Source organism: Geotrypetes seraphini, chromosome 12 (genome assembly GCF_902459505.1).
Source record: "Geotrypetes seraphini chromosome 12, aGeoSer1.1, whole genome shotgun sequence".
Classification (NCBI taxonomy): domain Eukaryota; kingdom Metazoa; phylum Chordata; class Amphibia; order Gymnophiona; family Dermophiidae; genus Geotrypetes; species Geotrypetes seraphini.
The window spans coordinates 120,431,700-120,450,491 of NC_047095.1; the positions used below are offsets into that span (position 1 = coordinate 120,431,700).

General features: G+C 47.3%; 1 protein-coding gene across 2 annotated transcripts; it reads right to left on the reverse strand.

Moving 5' to 3' along the window:
• Positions 1 to 6,459: 6,459 nt before the first annotated feature.
• Positions 6,460 to 17,459, reverse strand: LOC117346754 (LIM/homeobox protein Lhx9-like). Of its 2 annotated transcripts, none has more exons than XM_033916823.1 (6): positions 15,852 to 17,459; positions 15,378 to 15,601; positions 13,526 to 13,728; positions 9,659 to 10,026; positions 7,716 to 7,933; positions 6,460 to 6,983 (listed from the first exon to the last, which is right to left on the reverse strand). In XM_033916823.1, exons 2-6 carry the CDS (start codon positions 15,504 to 15,506, stop codon positions 6,687 to 6,689), a joined length of 1,215 nt encoding a protein of 404 aa, XP_033772714.1. In that variant the 5' UTR covers positions 15,507 to 15,601; positions 15,852 to 17,459; the 3' UTR covers positions 6,460 to 6,686. The 2 variants fall into 2 exon arrangements, with proteins under 2 accessions (XP_033772714.1, XP_033772715.1); XM_033916824.1 differs by having other exon boundaries at positions 6,460 to 6,971; positions 15,852 to 17,458.
• Positions 17,460 to 18,792: the final 1,333 nt, after the last annotated feature.

Below are 18,792 nucleotides of genomic sequence, written 5' to 3' on the forward strand. Positions count from 1 at the left end.
CAACCGCTTATTTCTAGAATAAGCAGAATAAAATCTATTTTACTCTTTGGGATCTTTCCAGGTACTTGTAACTTGGGTTGGCCACTGTTGATAGACCTTCGAACTGTCCCAGTATGGCAACTTTTAGATTTTTAGGTTCTAAAATGACAAGGACAGATAAAAAAAATTTGTTTATCATATCATTTCATATGCTAAGAGCTGATCTTGCTGGACTGGATGGGCCATGTGGGTTTTTTATCGTTTTATATTTAAGGACAAGGTCAAGCAGGGTAGTACAGCCAATTCCTAATAGCGAGATAATGTGGGTTTGAGCAATGGTAAGGTGAGGTGTCTTGTCCTGCATATAAAGTGATAGGAGGTCATCTATATGAGGTATATATAAAATCGAATGTATCTGTGTGTGTACATATGTATGTATGTTCCAGCATAACTCTGAAACACATGGAGAGATTTCAACCAAACTTGGTATACATATTTTTTACTATCTGGGGGAAAATACTGTGGGGGTGGGAAGGGGGTGACAATTAAAAATAAATAAAAACGATCGAAAATGACAAATATTGGCGTCTACTAGAGAATGACACGGGGGAAAAATGTATCACCGTTCCCACCCCGTCCCCGTGAGCTGTCCCTGTCCCCGCTCTGCAAACTGTCAGCTCACACCCGTACAAGGCTCAAATAGTTCCCATTTTATGCTGAACTTATTTTATTAAAGTATAAAAAGAGACTATTTTCTACAATTGTCATTTTATAAACACAAATAATACCAAGCAAGGATCAACAAAACCCCTGTCTCCCCCCCCTCCCTTTCACAAATATCTCCTCCACTATTGTGAAAACTGAACAAACCAAATTACTACAGAATGCTACACAGAAAAATCAAGCTAACAGAATACTTCAGTCACACATGGCAGGAACAGTGTTAGGGGAGAGCAACTAGGGCAACTGCCCCCTGGTCAGAGAGAGAGCCCTAAGCTAGCTGGAAGCTAAAGAAGCACAGCCTGGGCTTTACGGTTCCCAGTTAGGTCTAATACCAGCTCTAGCAGGATACATATTTCAAATCTGAAATATTCTAATCACAAAATATAAAATAAATTAATTTTGTTCTACCTTTTGTTGTCTGGTAATTTTATTCTTCAAATCACATTGGTCTCAGGCATTGTTTTTGGGTTCCTTGTCTTCATCGTGGCATGGCTGGCTTCTGAAGGTAAAATAGGCCCAAGAGGAGCTGGGGAAGAGATGTCGAGTCTGACACGGGTGCAATTTTTTTTACCACAGGAGCAAGACTTTTCACAGTTTCCATGGGGCGGTGAAAGGTCTTGTCCCCATTCCTGCAGTAAACCAGTTGCAAATGTCCCCATTACTGCGGATATACAGCGGTGACCACGGTTTACCGCAGTAAACGGTCCCTGTGTCATTCTCTGGTGTCTACCCCATAGTTTTTGGGCTCGCTGAAATGAATACTGACGCTCCCAATGCTGTTTAAGTCCAAGTTCAGCCCCATAGAGGGACATTCCTGTGGGATATGGGGGGGGGGGTGACATGGGGGGGTAGGGGGTAGGACATGTGGATGTTGGGACATTTTGGGATAAATAAATATCCTGGCAATGCCAGGTAATCAGCTAGTGTATGTATAAGTGATGGTGAGGGGAGTAGGTTCTATGTCCTTATTATAAAAGGATAGAAGATAATATGTGTATGAGTTTAGAGGCCGACCAAAACTGCTTTTGGGCTGAAAATGTCAAAGCACCCCCCACCCACTCTTGGCAAAAACTGAAGCTGCAGCCACAAACTTATCACCGAAAACGAAAGTTTGATTGTGTGAATGTGAAGCAATGAGGCTTACTGGGGATTGTCAGAGCTTGCAGTTGGCAACCCACAGGAGATTATTACACTTCAGTCCCAAAACCTACAAGCGCAGGCTGACAATTAGGACAGTCATTTTAATGAGATAGAGCGAAATTAGAGAAGGCACAGAGAAGGGCAACGAAAATGATAAAAGGGATGGGGCAACTTCCCTATGAGGAAAGACTAGAGAGGCAAGGGCTCTTCAGCCTGGAGAAGAGACAGCTCGGGGTGATATGCTCGAGGTCTATAAAATACTAAGTGGAGTGGAGTGGGTATATGTGAGTTGCTTGTTTACTCTTTCTAAAAATATTAGGACTAGGGGGGCATGTGATAAAGCTACTAAGTAGGAGATTTAAAACAAACCAGAGAAAATATTTCTTCAGACAACAGGTAATTAAACTATGGAATTCATTGCTGTAGAATGTGGTGCAATTGGTTAGCTTAGCAGGGTTTAAAAAAAGGGTTGGATAATGTCCTAAAAGAGAAGTCCATAGGCCATTATTGAGATGCGTTGGGGAAATCCACTGCTTATTCCCAGAATAAGCTGCATGAAATCTGTTCATCTCCTTGGGAGTTTGCCAGGTATTTGTGACCTGGGTTGGCCACTGTTGGAAACAGGATACTGGGCTTGATGGACCTTCTGTCTGTCCCAATATGGCAGTTCTTATATTCTTATGTGAGCCAAATATAGGACAATCATGCCATTGTGACATCACTGTTGAGGTTGGCTCTTAGGCATTGGTGGAATGAGGCATTATGACATCACAATCTCAGCTCAGGAATGTTGCTACTCTTTGGGTTTCTGTCAGGTACTTGGGACCTGGGTCGGCCACTGTTGGAAACAGGATACAGGGCTTGATGGACCTTTGCTCTGATCCAATATTGCAATTCTTATGTGAGCCAAGTATAGGACAATCAAGCCATTGTGACATCGCTGACGAGGTTGGCTCGTAGGCATTGGTGGAATGAGGTATTATGACATCACAATCTCAGCTCTGGAATGTTGCTACTCTTTGGGTTTCTGCCAGGTACTTGGCCATTGTTGGACACAGGACACTGGGCTTGATGGACTTTCACTCTGTCCCAGTATGGCAATTCTTATGTTCTTATGACTTCTCAACATGTCTGGCACTTGTAAGCTCCAGATGCAGTTAAATAACCTCTGACACAGGAACTTTACAAGAATGGTTAAATCTCTCTTATCTGTACCCTTCTCCTCGAATGTCAACTCCAGACTGCACCCTTTCTGTCTTGCTGCACCTTACGCTTGGAACAAACTGCCTGAGTCAGTACGTCAGATCCAGAGCAAAAGCCCACCTCTTTGAGAATGCATTTAACTCATAACCCCCTCACCCTAAGCACCCTGAGAAACTCCCTAAAGCCCCTATTTGTCCTGTTGTCTGTTAATTTAGATTGGAAGCTCTACTGAGCAGGGACCGTCTCTTAAATATGCTGTTGTACGGCACTGCATATGCCTATCAACGTTATAGAAATGTTAAATAGTAGAAGTTAAAAAACTGATTAAAGACAAGGATTCTTAGCAAAACAGAATAAAGGAGTCCAGAGACCAGTCTACGAGCTGTAGATGTTATACCAGTCTGATATGCAATCCTGAATTTTAAAAAAAGCCCACAGATGTTACTGAATGTGAATACTATATGCTCTGAAAAATTACAATCGAGAGCAATACTTTTCTCAAATTATTTTCTAAATATATAAAACTTCATTTCATTGTCATATCATTTCCCGTCTATAAGCAGACCAGTACTTGTGCTTGAAAACAATCACCGACAGTTCTTTTTTCATAAAATCTAGCTTCTGCACAATGGTTTAGTAAAGGGGGGGGGAGGAACATCCCAGGTACTATGTCGGTGGGGGTGCCGGAACCTCTCCATCCCACCCTGCTACACTTGTGCCATCCCTCCCCCCATACCTCTGTAGATCGTGACTAGCGTGAACAACTTCTGCCTGTTGCTCGCACCAACTTGGTTCCCTTCTGAATCACTTCCGGGTCAAGAGGCCAGGAAGTGACGTCAGAGGGAAATCCAATCCAAAGCTGGTGCAAGGAGCATGCTGGAGAAAAGCCATTCGAACTGGAGAAGATTTAGAGGTACGGGGGGGGGGGAAGGGAGAGCGTTGAGTGTGGAGTGGAGGGTGGGGAGGAGTGGGGGTGTGGAGAGTAGGGCCACTGCTTCTGCACACCACAAGTTTGATTAAAACGCTGCAACTTTATCATACCGAACAGAGCCTGGAAATTCTAAATATATAAAACTTCATTTCATTGTCATATCATTTCCCGTCTATAAGCAGACCAGTACTTGTGCTTGAAAACAATCACTGACAGTTCTTTTTTCATAAAATCTAGCTTCTGCACAATGGTTTAGTAAAGGGGGTAGGAACATCCCAGGTACTATGTCCCACCCTGCTACACTCGTGCCATCCCTCCCCCCATATCTCTGTAGATCGTGACTAGCGCGAGCAACTTCTGCCTGTTGCTTGCACCAACCTGGTTCCCTTCTGAATCACTTCCAGGTCAAGAGGCCAGGAAGTGACGTCAGAGGGAAAATCCAATCCAAAGCTGGCGCAAGGAGCATGCTGGAGAAAAGCCACTCGCACTGGAGAAGATTTAGAGGTACGGGGGAGGGAGGGAAGGGAGAGCGTGAGTGTGGAGTGGAGGGTGGGGAGGTGCGGGGGTGTGGAGAGAAGGGCCACTGCTTCTGCACACCACAAGTTTGATTAAAACGCTGCAACTTTATCATACCGAACAGAACCTGGAAATTCTTTAGAATTACCCAAATAGCATCCAAGCCAGAATATGTATAATTTAAACACACACTTTTTACAAAACCGCACAAGGGGTTTTTTAGCGCCGGCTGGCACGCTCTGCACTGCTCCGACGCTCATAGGGTCTCTATGACCATCGGAGCAGTGCAGACCATTCAGCGTTCCAGCTGGTGCTAAAAACCTCTTGCGCGGTTTTCTAAAAAGTGGGAGGGAGGGAGGATTAAATCGTGAAAGATCATATTTTACCCTCCAAGCAAAATAGCCTCGGCACAAACTGAAACTAAAAAACGCAGTGCTTTTACAATGGCCGACTTGGCGCCGTATTTGGAGTGACAGCCGATGGCACGTCTCCACAGAGAGGCTAATTCCTACGAAGCTTATCATCCCAAATGCCTGCTAAACTTTTGTATCAAAAGCATTTACCTGGAACACGCTGCTGTCCAAATGGCTGCCGTGACCGCGTGTGAAATTGCCACTAAAGGTCATGGAAGCCAGTGGCGTAGTGAGGGCGAGAGGTGTCCCCCACCCCAACTCCTTCGCCGTCCCCTCCTGCCGCGTATGCCCCGTCCCTGCCCTCGTACCTCTTTAATATTCCAGGCGCGAGCAGTAACCCCAGCACGCATGGGCAGGAATGACTGGGGCCCAGTCCTCCACCGACTACACTCCTAGGGGAGGCAAATCCTGCTCAGAGGGGAGGGAACCAAACAGGACAAAGCACAAATTTTCAAGTTTCACCGAAAAACACAAGGTCAGTTTCAGCCCAAACTGAAAACTATGACCACAGCCTTTTGGCCGAAAACAAAACTGGGTAGAAAAAGAATTTTGAGCCAGTTTCAGCCCCTTAACTGACACAAAAATTCAGTTGAATTGTGAATTATGGCGAGGGGAGCAGGTGGCATTTATTATTAAAGATTTACTATTCCACCCTATCTGGCTTGTCCTTAATACAAAGTGAGATAATGTATGTATGAGGGATGGTGTGAGGAGCAGGTGTCTTGTCCTTAATATAAAGTGATATGAGGTAAGGTGCGTATGAGGGATTGTGAGGGGAACGGGTGCTACTCATTGTTTATTAGGGATTTACTACACCACATTATCTGACCATGTCCTTAATATAAAGTGTAATGAAACAATGTGTGTAGAAGTGATGGTGAGGAAAGCAGGTGCCTTATCCTTAAAATAAAGTAATAAGATAGATGCAACTTGTTTATGATGGAAGTGAGTGTTTTATCTGTACAGAGGACAGCAAAGGGAATGAGCGGGGTGTTTTTTCAGTAATATAAATTGATACTGCGTAGCTTGTGTCCAGGGGGAGAGTGAGAAAAAGGTTTCTAAAATGATAAAACAAACCCATTTACAGAGTTCTGTAGCGGAAAGGGTGGTTTGTCCTTAATATACAGTGATACAGAATAAATAGTTCATTGAGGAAGCATATTATCCTTAATGAAAAGTGGTCTGGTGGAACTCATCTAGCTGATATAAGGGGACTGGGCGCCTTTCCCTAATCCTGAATCTCAGTCCTCTTGCATCATAAATTTATTAAGCACTTTAAGTCCAGCTTGACGTCAGAGAGAGAGAGAGAGATGGCCTTGGGAAGAGAGAGACAGACTCATTCATCCTTCTGATGGCACTCAGGCCTGGCCCCCAGAATTCATGTGAACTCTGAAGGAAGTAGACACAAAGAGAAATTCTAGTTCTTTAAATATTCAATGTACCTCGTTCCTTCCCTATGAAACCCTCTTTTCCCCCAGGACACTGCAGCCAGCTTGTGGGCATTGCGAGTCAGACACAGACTCGGTTGAGGGCGTCTCAAAAGTTTTATTGGCAATGTGTGGGAGTTACAAGCATAGCTACAGCAGAGAGTGTGACAGCACGCCTTTGTTCAACCAATCAGAATCAAAATTTCGGCCACCGGATACAGACAGACAGACAGACAGAACAAAATGGACAGAAAGAGAATGCAAACTCCCCAAGATGACAGCGTGAAGAGAATACTCAAGAATACCGCCTGTCCAGTTCTGGAGGTGAGGGGGAGGGCACCCACAGCCGTCACTTCAGAAGAAAGGTGGAGAGCCCATCCCTACCTCCCTCAGTGGATCCCGCAGGTCAAAGTTCAAGAAGAGGGGCACTATGGGAGTGCAGGGTAGGGTGCTGGGCGAGGTGTAGGGCCCCCGAAGGTCAAGCAGTGGGAAGAGTTGCTCTGGAGTCCCTGACGACACCCGGGCGGGCGATTCCATCGGCGGTGAAGATGGGGCTCCTTCCGGGGTCCCTGGGGGAGCTCCCCCTGCTTCTGGGCTTCCCTCCTGGGACAGAGTCTTCCGAAGCTTGGCTCGGGCGTTCTGAAACCAAACCTAGAGACAGTTTTACCTACAATAGCCATCTCTCTGAGACAGCGCTGACACGCTACACATCAGAGAATGAGAGAAACAATTTTCTACACTCATGAGCAAAGAGGCTGGTGTGAGAGACAGCAGCAGTACCCCTGAAAGAGAGACAGAGGGACGCCAAGGAAAGAGACACCCTCAGGAGTACCAGAGTCATATGACCAACAAGAGAGAGATGTGTGTGAGACAAGAGGAAAGCTACACAAACACGCTGGATGCTGGTGAGACACTAGAACATCATTGAAGAGAGGGAGTGTATTAGCATGCAAGAGAGACCCCCACCACCAAAATCCATCTCTCTGAAAAGAGACGCCTATCTGCACCAATGAAAAGAGAGACAGTCAGATGCAAAACGCAAGAGAGTTGATGGTAATCAGAAGGGCCTTGTGGAAGAGACAGCAGGAATGAGACGTGTTCTTATCTGATCCCTCTGAGGTCAACACCAAGGATTTTCTCCTCCACCCACCCTCCACCCCACTTCCACCCCTTGCTTGCTAAGCTCATTCCTAAGCAGGACCTTCTCACTATCCCTTCCAAAGCTTTCCACTATACAGAACTCTCTCTCCCCCCAACACAACTCACCACCTTCTCCCCTCTTCCCTGCAGCACGCTCCCTTCTGCTTCCTGTGGCACTCTCTCCTTCTCTCACCTGCAGCACCCTCCCTCCCGCTCCCTGCGGCACTCTCTCCCCTCTCTCACCTGTAGCACTCTCTTTGGCAGGCCCGTTTTCCTGGCCATGCGCTCCCAATCCTTCCCGTGAGGGTTCTGCGTCACGGAGAAGTACGACTCCAGGGTGCGTAACTGGTGGTTCTTGAAGCACGTCCTGATTCGTTTTGTTTTCTGCGATAGCGGGGGCTGCTGGCGGGAGCGCCGCTGCCTGCGAGAGTCAGGTGAAGCCTTCTCCCCCACTGTCGACTCTACAGGAAGATAAGAGACGTCACTGCAAGTTCCTCCTGGCCCCTACCACCCACATACTCAGGGCTGGTTCTACCATTGGGCAAGATTAAGCAGTCACCTAGGTCAGCAGCTTCTGAGGGGCGTCAAAACAAGGCCCCGTAATTTCAAAGAAACAACTGGAGGTGCTTTGACCATGAGGGAAGGAGGGCAATTTTCAAACACCACATTTATCCAGATTATCCTGGGAAGGATGCAGGAGCGGCTCAAGGTGATCTGCTAGCGACAGGCGTGTGTCCCCCCCTCCCCCCCGAACATCCAAAATGGGGATGGGACAAGAGCTGCCCCAACTATTAGGCTTTCCGCTTTCACCCTACTCCCCATCAATCGGCATTTTTTCCATTCCACACATCCCACCCCCACCCCTGTTGCCCGCATCTACCTTCAATTTGTCTGAAAGGTTGCCGGGTGGCGGGTAGCAATTCACAAGAGCTACCCTTCTTCCGGTCCTGGCATCTTCTCTCCACTGCGGCCCGCACTCCCTGACAACTTCCTGTTTCTGCTGGGGTGGGCCGCAGTGGAGAGAAGACGCCGGGACCGGCAGAAAGGTAGCTCTTGTGAATTGCTACCGCCGCCCGGCAACCTTTACGACAAATTGAAGGTAGATGCGGGGGTGAGAGTTGGTGGAATTGGAAAAATGCCGATTTGGGGGGGGGGGGGGGGAAGGGTGAAAGCTTTAGATGCCGGGAAGGGGAGCGGCAGAGAGAGCCGACCAGCAGGAAGGCTGGCCAGCAGCAAGATGCTGCCCCCTCAACAGTGCTGCATGGGACCGCCGCCTCAGTTGGCCTCATTATAGGACTGCCCCTGGAATGATGGTTGAAATAATCATGATTGATGGGTGGGGTGGGGGAGGAGGCAAGGATCTTAAAGGTTGAGTGACTGAATATAGCTACTATCTCTAGACTGGCCACAGCAAAGAGGAGACTGGGCTAGATGGGCCATTGGTTTTGCCCAGTATGGCTATTCTTATGTTCTTATTGCTATTGAGATAGACACTGCTTGCTCTGGGATCGGTAGTTGGGGATTCGGCATGGAATGTTGCTACAGTTTGGGAGTTCCAAAATCTTGCTTACTCTTTGAGATTCTGGAATGTTGCCACTCTTTGGGTTCCTGCCAGGTACTTGGGACCTGGGTTGGCCACTGTTGGAACAGGATACTGGGCCTGATGGGCCTTTTGTCTGTCCCAGTATGACAACTCTTATGTGAGCCAAGTATAGGACAATTGACCCATTGTGACATCACTACTGAGACTGGCTCTTAGGCATTGGTGGAATGAGGCATTATGACATCACAATCTCAGCTCTGGAATGTTGCTACTTTTTGGGTTCCTGCCAGGTACTTGGGACCTGGGTTGGCCACTGTTGGAACAGGATACTGGGCCTGATGGGCCTTTTGTCTGTCCCAGTATGACAACTCTTATGTGAGCCAAGTATAGGACAATTGACCCATTGTGACATCACTACTGAGACTGGCTCTTAGGCATTGGTGGAATGAGGCATTATGACATCACAATCTCAGCTCTGAAATGTTGCTACTTTTTGGGTTCCTGCCAGGTACTTGGGACCTGGGTTGGCTACTGCTGGAACAGGATACTGGGCTTGATGGACCATTGGTTTGAACCAGTATGGCTGTTCTCATGTTCTTAAATCTGTACATGAGGGTAATTACAAGCAATGTTTCGCACCCACCTTGGTCCCCAGTGGCAGGATTTCCTAGCCCCAGGTGGCCCCTTCTCCAGCGGCCTCGGCCCCTCCGCGGAGGGCGAGCACTGAGCAGCTCAAGAGCACTGCTATCCACTGTCTGCGTGGAACCACTAGAGCCTTCCTCCTCTGGCTCCTCCTCCTCCTCCTCTTCCACCTCTTCCTCCTGCTGGTAGTGCTCACGACAGTACACCACGCCCTCTCGCACCCCAAAAAGCTCCCCGGGACGCAAGGGAGCACCACAGCGGGCACAGCTAAAGCAATCCACGTGATAAACTGCACTGGGCGTCCGCATCACCATCTCTGAGGCCGGGATGCCCACCTGGCACCTGGCACAGCGGTTCACAGAGAAACGCCTACAGGTGAGAAAGCAAAAAAGAAACACGGGAAAATTAACGTCCTCAGAGTAAAACCCACTGGATTCCTAAAATATGCATAAAAATGTTCTTAAGCCCTACATGTATTACAGAGCAGCACATTTGAAGGTGTTTTCTGGCTCTGACACAGTATTTTTTATCTGATAAGACCGTCATTATGGTCTCCTATGAAGACATGTTATTGGATAAGAGACACTGTGAGTGGCAGGGGTGTAGCGAGGTTGAGGGGCGCCTGGGTTGGCGGCCTCTTCCCGTTTCTTCCCCCCCCACACCTCTTTAACTTGCTGTCCACGTCGCCATCGGCTCTCCCTATGGCGTCACTTCCTAGACGCGGAACCCGGATGCGACATCAGCGGGACAGCCGAAGCCGGTGCAAGCAGCAGGTGGGAGTTGTTTGCTGCGCGTGCCGGTGTAGAGTTAGAGGCACGGTGCGTGGCCAGACAAATGCGTGCAGGACAATGGCGCTCCGTCAATTGTGCTCCCTATAGCGCAGGGGGTAGGGCACTCCGGTCCTCGAGAGCCGTATTCCAGTCGGGTTTTCAGGATTTCCCCACTGAATATGCATTGAAAGCAGTGCATGCAAATAGATCTCATGCATGTTCATTGGGGAAATCCTGAAAACCCGACTGGAATACGGCTCTCGAGGTCCAGAGTTCTCTACCCCTGCTATAGCGGATACTATTTTGTCTCGTAACCCTCTTTTTTGAGGGGTGGGGAGATCCCCCCACTACACTTAAAATATTCACCTGAAATCTAGTGTTAGGGTAAGGTTTAGTAATCCTCATCTAAACCTTACCTTAACACAGGGATCTCAAAGTCCCTCCTTGAGGGCCGCAATCCAGTCGGGTTTTCAGGATTCCCCCAATGACTATGCATGAGATCTATGTGCATGCACTGCTTTCAATGCATATTCATTGGGGAAATCCTGAAAACCCGACTGGATTGCAGCCATCAAGGAGGGACTTTGAGATCCCTGCCTTAACAGTAGCGCAATTGACAGGGCACTATTGTCCTGCGTGCACTTGTCGATGTGTGTATTTAACGGGGCACAATTGTCCTGCGCAGATTTGTCGGTGTACCACCATGGTTGGACAGATTCAGCTTCAGTAGTTGGACAACAAAAGCCAGGGCTGGACAGACTTCTATGCTCAGCGCCCTGATCGTGGCTGGACAGATAGGCCAGGGCTGGGCAGATTCTAGAGTCTGTGCCCCGATCACGGCTGGAGAGATTTGGAAGGGCTTGAGTGGGGCTTCGGCAGCTGGAGAAGAAAGCTAAAGCCAGGCAGACTCCTGCAGTCTGTGCTCTGAAAACAGCAAGGACAAATCAAGGTCAAGTAGGCCCAGGTCCTATCCTTAGGCTATGAGTTTATCTTGTTGGGCAGACTGGATGGGTAGTACAGGTCTTTCTGCCATCATCTACTGTGTTACTGCATTAGAATGTTAAGAATTATCAGGAAAGGAATGGAAAACAAAAATGGGGAATGTTAACATGTCCTTGTACCATTTCATGCGTCTAATATAATATAATATCTAATATAAAGGAAATAAGGAATACCTTTTTTTATTGGATTAATTTACCCCACCCCCCCCCTCCCTTTTACAAAACCGTAGCATGGTTTTTCCTGAGCATCGGAACTGTCACTGCTGCGGCCGGTTTTGTAAAGGGGTGGGGGGTTAATATAATTTATGATTAGCTTTCAAAAGTAATCCCTTCTTTCTCAGATCAGAAAATCTGAGGCTACTGTGTACAATTCTGGTCAATGCATCTAAAAAAAAAAAAAGATATAGCGGAATTAGAAAAGGTACAGAGAAGGGTGTCAATAGCGAAAAGGGGGATGGGACGACTTCCCTAGGAGGAGAGGCTAAAGCGGCTAGGGCTCTTCAGCTTGGAGAAAAGACGGCTCATGGGTTGATATGATAAAGGTCTATATAATACTACGTTGAACATTTCGACACGTACGAGTATCGCTTGATTACTCTTTCCCAAAATACTAGGAGTAAGGGACATGCAATAAAGCTACTAAGTAGTAAATTTCAAACAAAGAAAGAAGATTTTGATAATGATCCCGTTTGTTAATGTCTTCCTGCGTTGGTCTTGTTGAAACATGTTTAGCATTTGTGAATTATGTATGCCGTATAGTTATTATGAGGTATGTAAATTTTTAAATAAATAAGCCGGAGAAAATATTTATTCACGCAATGTGTATTCACTCTGAAATTCATCAACAGAGAACGCGGTGAAAGCAGTTAGCTTAGCAGGGTTTAAAAAGGTTTGGATACATTTTCTAAAAGAAAAGTCCATAAGCCATTATTAAGATGGACTTAGGGAGATCTTGGGATCTAGCTAGGTACTTGGGACTTGGGTTGGCCACTATTGGAAGCAGGATACTGGGCTTGATGAACCTTCGCTCTGTCCCAGTATGGCAGCTCTTATGTGAGCCAAGGATAGGCCAATCAAGCCATTGTGACATCACTGCTGAGGTTGGCTCTTAGGCATTGGTGGAATGAGGCATTATGACATCACAATCTCAGTTCTGGAATGTTGCTACTCTTTGGGTTTCTGCCAGGTACTTGGGACCTGGGTTGGCCACTGTTGGAAACAGGATACTGGGCTTGATGGACCTTCGGTCTGTCCCAGTTCTTATGTGAGCCAAGGATAGGCCAATCAAGCCATTGTGACATCACTGCTGAGGTTGGCTCTTAGGCATTGGTGGAATGAGGCATTATGACATCACAATCTCAGCTCTGGAATGTTGCTACTCTTTGGGTTTCTGCCAGGTACTTGGGACCCGGGTTGGCTACTGTTGGAAACATATGTACTATATATAATTAACAGGGGAAAACAGGATTGTGAACTCTCTCATTTCTCTTTATTATATCTGCCAGACTCAGATTCTCTTAGTTGCTGAAAGGGTACCCTAGTACATTCTTTTTAAAATTTATTTTTAATAAATTTTAATTGACCATTTTAAATAGAATAGAAAAAACTTACAACAGCTCCAGAAAGGAGCAAAAATGCACTAACTAGAGCCTGAAAACAACAAAGAGAAATGCACAAAAAAGAAAAACTTGTGCCCTATTTTTCGCACTTTCCCACCTCCACCAAAACTCCCCCCTTCTCCCCCAAAGTACCCTAGTACTTTCTTATAGAAATAAACCTCCCCCTTTTACTGAACCGCAATAGCGGTTATTAGCGAAGGGAGCCGCGCTGAATGCTCCGCTCCGCGCGGCTCCCGACGCTCACAGGAACTCTATGAGCATCGGGAGCAGCGCGCCTTCCTGCGCTAATAACCACTATCGTAAAGTGTGGGGGGGGGGGGAAGTGCCTTCTCCTTGTTCGCTAAAAGTACATGGAAATTCCTAAATTGATCTGAGAGGTTCAGCAATTAGGAAGCGTGGATGGAAAGCGTTGCAAGCATGGGGCGACTGTCTGTTCAGCAGGCCGGGGGGGGGACGGACCAGTGGGGGCACCACTCACCTATAATAATCGTCTTTGCAGTAGATGTCTCCGTCTTTACAGAAGCAGGTTAGCTCAGAACCCAGGGAGCCGCGGCACATGCAACATCTCAGACAGGACAGGTGCCACATGCAGTCTATGGCAAAGAGGAAGTAGCGGTCACAGATGGGGCCCCCGCAGCCAGCACAGTGGGCCGGAGGCTCACTGGAGCCCCGGGACGAAGTCTGGGAGGGAGAAGAAACAGAGACATCCCATTCAAATTTAGCAACATCTGCAGCCTTTCTTTTTTTTTTTTTTTTTTTTTCGTTTTCAAATCTTTATTCATTTTTTGTGTTATAACAAGTGTTACAAATAAACTCAATAGAAACTTGAATACACACTTGACTAACTCATATATTAATATCAATTTTAACATTTTTTTTTTGATAAACATTATTTTATAAAATTATAATATTATATAATGAATCTAAATTTCTAATATTTTTATTGAATATAATAATCCCCTATCCCTCCCTCCTTCCCAATCAATAATACATAAATCAACTTTATTGTATATTCTTTAAAATATTAATTTAGTATGTAATAATCAAAAATAAAAGCCCACCCCATTCCCCTCCTTTCAAATATCTTATCATGGGAAAAGTTGATTTTTCATTAGAGAAATCATGTTAACGGTCTTCAGATATTTCCAAATTTTATTTATAGGAAAAATTATCATTCCTTACAGAAATCTGTTAATGGTCCCCATATTTTTTGAAATTTATTCATGTATCCTTTGTGTGTTGCAATAGTCTGCAGCCTTTCAATAGGAAATATTCTCCTCCTCCCACCCCCAGCAATTTATAATCTCTGTATCCTCTTTCTATACCATGCCCCACCCTCCATGAAATCACTTTGCCAGACCGTACCACCTTCCTATACAGGACAGGGGATATATCAGTCACTACACAACTTCTATACTCAGGACAGGGCCAGAAGGAATGCACACCCCAGGCGGTTACCTTACCTGTTTATGTACAACCTCTGCACAAAAGACATGGCCTGGGGTTGCCAACTGGATCCAGATTCACAATCCCGTTGCATGCAGGGACTTCTAGCTCTGATTTTTCTTCATTGCATTCCCTAGACTACAAGTCCCTGCATGCAATGGGGTAAAACCAGGCCTGGATCAATCCTGTTGCATGAACCTGATCTATTTTGGCAACCTTACCTAGGTCCGACCTGGTTATAAACATTTTTATAACCAGGACAGGGGTAGGGAACTCCGGTTCTCGAGAGCTGTATTCCAGTCGGGTTTTCAGGATTTCCCCAATGAATATGCATTGAAAGCAGTGCATGCAAATTGATTTCATGCCTATTCATTGGGGAAATCCTAAAAAACCGACTGGAATACAGCTCTCGAGGACCAGAGTTCCCTATCCCTGGCCTAGGAGCTAGTCATCCCCTCTCTCACTATACAATACAATCCCTTTATATAGGACTGAGCTCAGGTCCTATCCAGAGGGAATACACCCCTCACTTTCCCACTGCCCCCTCCTCACTAGTCACTGTACCACTTTATATACAGGACAGAGCCTGGGATCTATCCATGGGGAATGTGATCCCTATCCCCCCCCCCTCCATCATCTATCACTGTACAACATACAAGACTGAACACAGCTCCTACCCAGAAGGAATACACCTTCCCTCCCTCAAAATCATCTCACCACCTTTATAAACAGGACAGAGGCTGGTGCCCATCCTTGATGCCAACCTTCTGGAACAAGTGCATATCATGTCTCTAATTTTAGAACTTGTGTGTTGAAGTTTTCTGCCAGTCTGTATCTACAGGGGAAAAAAGATTCACCCATTGGACCCTCAGGGCCCCTCTCACCATGCCTTGATGCCCTTCCTCAGGCTGGCACGATGGTCTTCTCTGCCCCGCGTTCATTGTGCTAGTCTCTCCTTCAGAAAATCCACGGAACAGGAGGGGGGAGCAGCGGTAGGCACAGCCCCCGGCCATGGGTGCCCCTTCTGTTGCCCTGATTAAGTTGGGTTTCCAGTTCCTGAAGAGGCGGGCAGGGCGTGTCCTGGGGATGCTTTGTCAGGTGCGGAGAGCTGCAGGGAGGATACAGGGCAGGAAAGCATCAGGCTGTGAAGGGGGGCAAATCTCGCCACACATGCCCATTTGTGGAGTCTGCTTTACAGGGTGACTGACTATCCCAGTCTGAGGGCACAGGAGCCATGGTTTATCACCACAGGATGCATAAGCCTTGCCACCCTAGCTATTCCCCCCAGCTTGCATACCCTCAGACAGATCACATTTCAGGTAGATCCTCCTGAACTCTACCTTGCCCGGTTTCCTTACCTGGATGCCGTCCCTTTCTTCGACCTGCCTTGCTCCGGGCACCAGATCTGTCCAGGCTGTTTATCGCCTTCTGTCTTGTTTACCTGTGCACAGGTGAATGTACACGGGGCTGCTACTGCCTCGTGGGGGGGCTCTCCCGACGCTGGCTGTTTGATTGGATCCAGGGGAGAGAGGGGGAGGTGGGTACAGACTGGCAGAGTGGCATATTATTCTCCGTAACGAGCAACTGGGGGACCAATTAACGGATTAAAAAAAAAAAAAAAGAGAGAGAGAAAACTTAAGATAACAGCATCTAACCTGCTCCCCCCTGCCCTCCGAGGCCTTCTCTTTCAGCCTGAGAGAAAAGGGCTAAGATGGATTTAAAATACATGCTGAAGCTTATCATCACCCCACCACCATACATGTATGGCCCCTCCACCCTTTCATCCACACAGTTCATCTTCATTACCCCATTTTCCCTAGGATAAAGAAAGGAAAATCCACAGAAATGTATGCTGGGGTGGGTGGATGGGGAGGAGGGGGGGTTGGGGGGAGGAAGAAATATGCATGAAACGGGAATGGGATGTCAGGTTATCTCAGGGCTTTCTATGGGGTGTTGGCAAGTGTAAAGGTATAGTGCCCATGTTCTGAAACCCACTAGCCTCCCCTTCCCTCACGTCTCCCTTCCAGATGACCTCAATAGAGACAGGGCGGAGGAGGAGTTGTGCATTACACAAGAGTCTGCACTTTTGTGCAGCTGGCCAACTCCAAAAGAGCTATGTCCCCAATGCTTTCCCATGTCAGTGGGCATCCTACGTCATGGGCCAGTTAGGACCTTGGGAACAGCATGTCCCCTGGTCATCTGATTCCATCAGTTTCCAAGTAGAGGTCGGCAGAGCAGAGATAAGGAAGAAGGATGGAGGCCTTGATGCCTCATGCAGACTGAACCAGCTGGCCTCTCGCTGGGACGCCTCTTATGGGGGTCCAATGGGCCCCAGGGTAAGGGAGGCCTCAGTTCTCCTCGTTGGTTCATAGGCTTTAAATTTAACAGGAAGAAAAATCCTTTCTTTAACCTAAAAGCTGGCTGGGGCCTGGTCGCTCACGAACGATTCCAGAGTTTTATAGAGGGACAATTATTGCTATTGTTAATTTTACTTTTTCTCAGAGGGTCTCTGATGTTTGTAAAGAGGGTGGAGGGTCTGGACTGTGGGCAGAAATTGTCCCAGCATTAACAATTATAGCCTGGAATAGTTAATCAATTCAGTGCCACACTTGCAGAAAGGAATTTCGTGTTTTGGTTTAGATAGCGGGTGAACCACACTGCCAGAAAGGTAGCTTAAATTTTTTAAAAAAATTATAATTGATTCTGTGGGAGGTGTGGGGCAGGCTGTAGGGCTGTTTACCTCTTCCTTAACAGTCACACGTAAGAAAAAAAATCTCTTGATTTTTTATCCAGTTTCCATCCCTCAAAGGCAGAAGCTGAAATGCATATGCTTGGGCAAACATATAAGTACTGTTCTTTGAGCATGGCTGTCGCTGTGGCCGGGACTCTTTTCTCTCCAGTTCTCCTCTGCACATCGCTGTCCCTGTGGCCGGGACTTTTTTCTCTCCAATTCTCCTCTGCGCATTGCTGTTCCTGCGGCTGGGACTTTTTTCTCCCCGATTCTCCTCTGCGCATTGCTGTTCCTGCGGCCGGGACTCTTTTATCTCTGGTTCTCCTCTGTACATTGCACTCCCTGCGGCTGGGACTCTTTTCTCTCCGGTTTTTCCTGCACATCATTGTTCCTGTGGCCGGGACTTTTTTTTTTCCGGTTCTCCTCTGCACATCACGCTCCATGCGGCCGGGACTCTTTTCTCTCTGGTTCTCCTCTGCGCATCGCTGTCCCTGCGGCCGGGACTCTATTCTCTCTGGTTCTCCTTTGTGCAACGCTGTCCCTGCGGCCGGGACTCTATTCTCTCCGGTTCTCCTCTGCGCCATCACTGTCCCTGCGGCCAGGACTCTATTCTCTCCGGTTCTCCTCTGCGCATCACTGTCCCTGCGGCTGGGACTCTATTCTCTCCGGTTCTCCTCTGCGCAACGCCGTCCCTGCGGCCGGGACTCTATTCTCTCTGGTTCTCCTCTGCGCATCACTGTCCCTGTGGCTGGGACTCTATTCTCTCCGGTTCTCCTCTGCGCATCACTGTCCCTGCGGCTGGGACTCTATTCTCTCCGGTTCTCCTCTGCGTATCGCTGTTCCTGCGGCCAGGACTCTTTACTCTCTCGTTCCCCTCTGAGTATTGCTGTTCCTGGGGCCAGGGCTCTTTTCTCTTTTATGCCTCACCTCAGGGATATCTGAAATTTTAGCTAAACTGGCCTTCTTAATCTAATTTCAGAACTGGCTCCTTCCCTTTTAAAGGAGCCCCTAATACAGGGCTTCCAGTACATGTCCTGGGGACTCCACATCTAGTCAAGTTCTCAGGATGCCTGCAATAAATATGCATGAAATCAAACTGCATGCACTGGAAATCTACTATTGTGCAAATTGAGCACATAGTTATTCATTATCTGGCTTTGGGGTCCTCTGGATAAATTTGGGAATCTCTGCCCTAATAATGTGCTCTAAGAACAAAATGCCAAAAGCTGCGAATTTCTGGAAAGATGTTCCCCTATCATCTGCTCAGAATTTCTGAGCAACATAAGCATGGCCATTTACACCCCCTCCTTCCCCCCTTTTTTACAAAACAGTAGTGCCGTTTTAGCGCTGTCCGCAGCGGTAACAGCTCCGACACTCATAGAATTCCTACGAGCGTCGGAGCTGTTACCACTGTGGCCGGCGCTAAAAAACCGCGCTACTGTTTTGTAAAGGGCGGGGGCTTTGTCAAGTGTTAAAAAATTTACATCAGCTATGCACTAGACAGCTCCTGCTGAGTGGCACTAGAACACAAAGCTCAGGATGTGTTTTCATTGATCACGTGTTGCTGA